The sequence below is a fragment of the Poecilia latipinna genome, unplaced genomic scaffold (assembly GCF_001443285.1).
Source record: "Poecilia latipinna isolate Pla-1442-1.1 unplaced genomic scaffold, P_latipinna-1.0 Scaffold5842, whole genome shotgun sequence".
In the NCBI taxonomy this organism is placed as follows: domain Eukaryota; kingdom Metazoa; phylum Chordata; class Actinopteri; order Cyprinodontiformes; family Poeciliidae; genus Poecilia; species Poecilia latipinna.
In genome coordinates this window covers 1-1,154 of record NW_015118458.1, presented here as the reverse complement: position 1 = coordinate 1,154, position 1,154 = coordinate 1, and the positions used below count along the sequence as shown (strand labels likewise).

Genomic DNA, 1,154 nt, shown 5'->3' with positions numbered 1-1,154 from the left:
TTTGATGCTAATGGAGACCCTGTGGCTTTTTATGAGCTGGTAAACTGGCAGAAAAGTGAGAGTGGAGTTATTGAACTGGTAACAGTGGGATATTATGATGCTTCACTGCCAAGAGGTCAGGAGTTTCGTATCAACAAGAACTTAACCTGGGTGGAAGGAGGCAGACAAGTAATATCCCAAAACAGTAATTTCTTAGATTAGGAAGTTGAAAAAGGATTTGTGAAATATGTTTTCAAAAAAAGTTCAAAAACTGTAATTTTCCTGTCTTTTTCCATGGCAGGTTCCAGTCTCCGTTTGCTCAGAGAGTTGTCCTCCAGGAACTCGCAAAGTGTTGCAGAAAGGAAAACCAATCTGCTGCTACGACTGTATACCATGTCCTGAAGGAGAGATCAGTAATATGACAGGTAGAATCTAATATGTTTCATATGAATCCATATCTACAAAATCCATAAACTAAGGATTGTTTTTCAACGTTATAATTTTTGTTAGATTCTCCTGACTGCTTCCCATGCCCCAGAGAGTTCTGGCCAAATTCAAACAGAGATGCTTGTTTCCACAAACCTGTGGAGTTTCTTTCCTTTAACGAAGTCCTGTCAATCATCCTGGCTACACTCTCCATCAGTGGAGCATCTCTGGCCATAATTACATCATTAATTTTCTTCCATCACAGAACAACACCAATTGTCAGAGCCAACAACTCTGAGCTGAGCTTCCTACTGCTCTTCTCTCTGACTCTGTGTTTCTTATGTTCACTAACTTTCATTGGAGCCCCCTCTGAGTGGTCCTGCATGCTGCGGCACACAGCGTTTGGCATCACATTTGTTCTCTGTATCTCCTGTGTTCTTGGCAAAACTATAGTGGTTCTAATGGCCTTTAAAGCTACACTTCCTGGTAGTAATGCAATGAAATGGTTTGGTCCTCCACAACAAAGGATGACTGTAGTGAGTCTGACTTTAATTCAGATTATTATATGTATCATATGGTTGGTTGTGAGTCCTCCCTTCCCAGTGAAAAATCTGAGCACCTACAAGGAGAAGATCATCCTGGAATGTGCGTTAGGCTCTGCTGTTGGTTTCTGGGCTGTGCTCGGCTACATCGGCCTGCTGGCTGTGTTTTGCTTTGTGTTAGCTGTTCTAGCTCGGAAACTACCTGAT

At 42.0% G+C, this 1,154-nt stretch overlaps 1 protein-coding gene across 1 annotated transcript in view; it reads left to right on the top strand.

Moving 5' to 3' along the window:
* The window catches only part of LOC106943756 (extracellular calcium-sensing receptor-like), a gene marked incomplete at its 3' end in the record, with an annotated part of 7,264 nt that extends 6,115 nt beyond the window's left edge, over window positions 1–1,149 (top strand). Inside the window, exons 2-3 of the mRNA XM_015027057.1 lie at window positions 281–404; window positions 490–1,149. Coding sequence (XP_014882543.1) covers window positions 281–404; window positions 490–1,149 — 784 coding nt within the window. The remainder of the gene's footprint in view (window positions 1–280; window positions 405–489) is intronic.
* Between the last annotated feature and the right edge of the window lie 5 nt (window positions 1,150–1,154).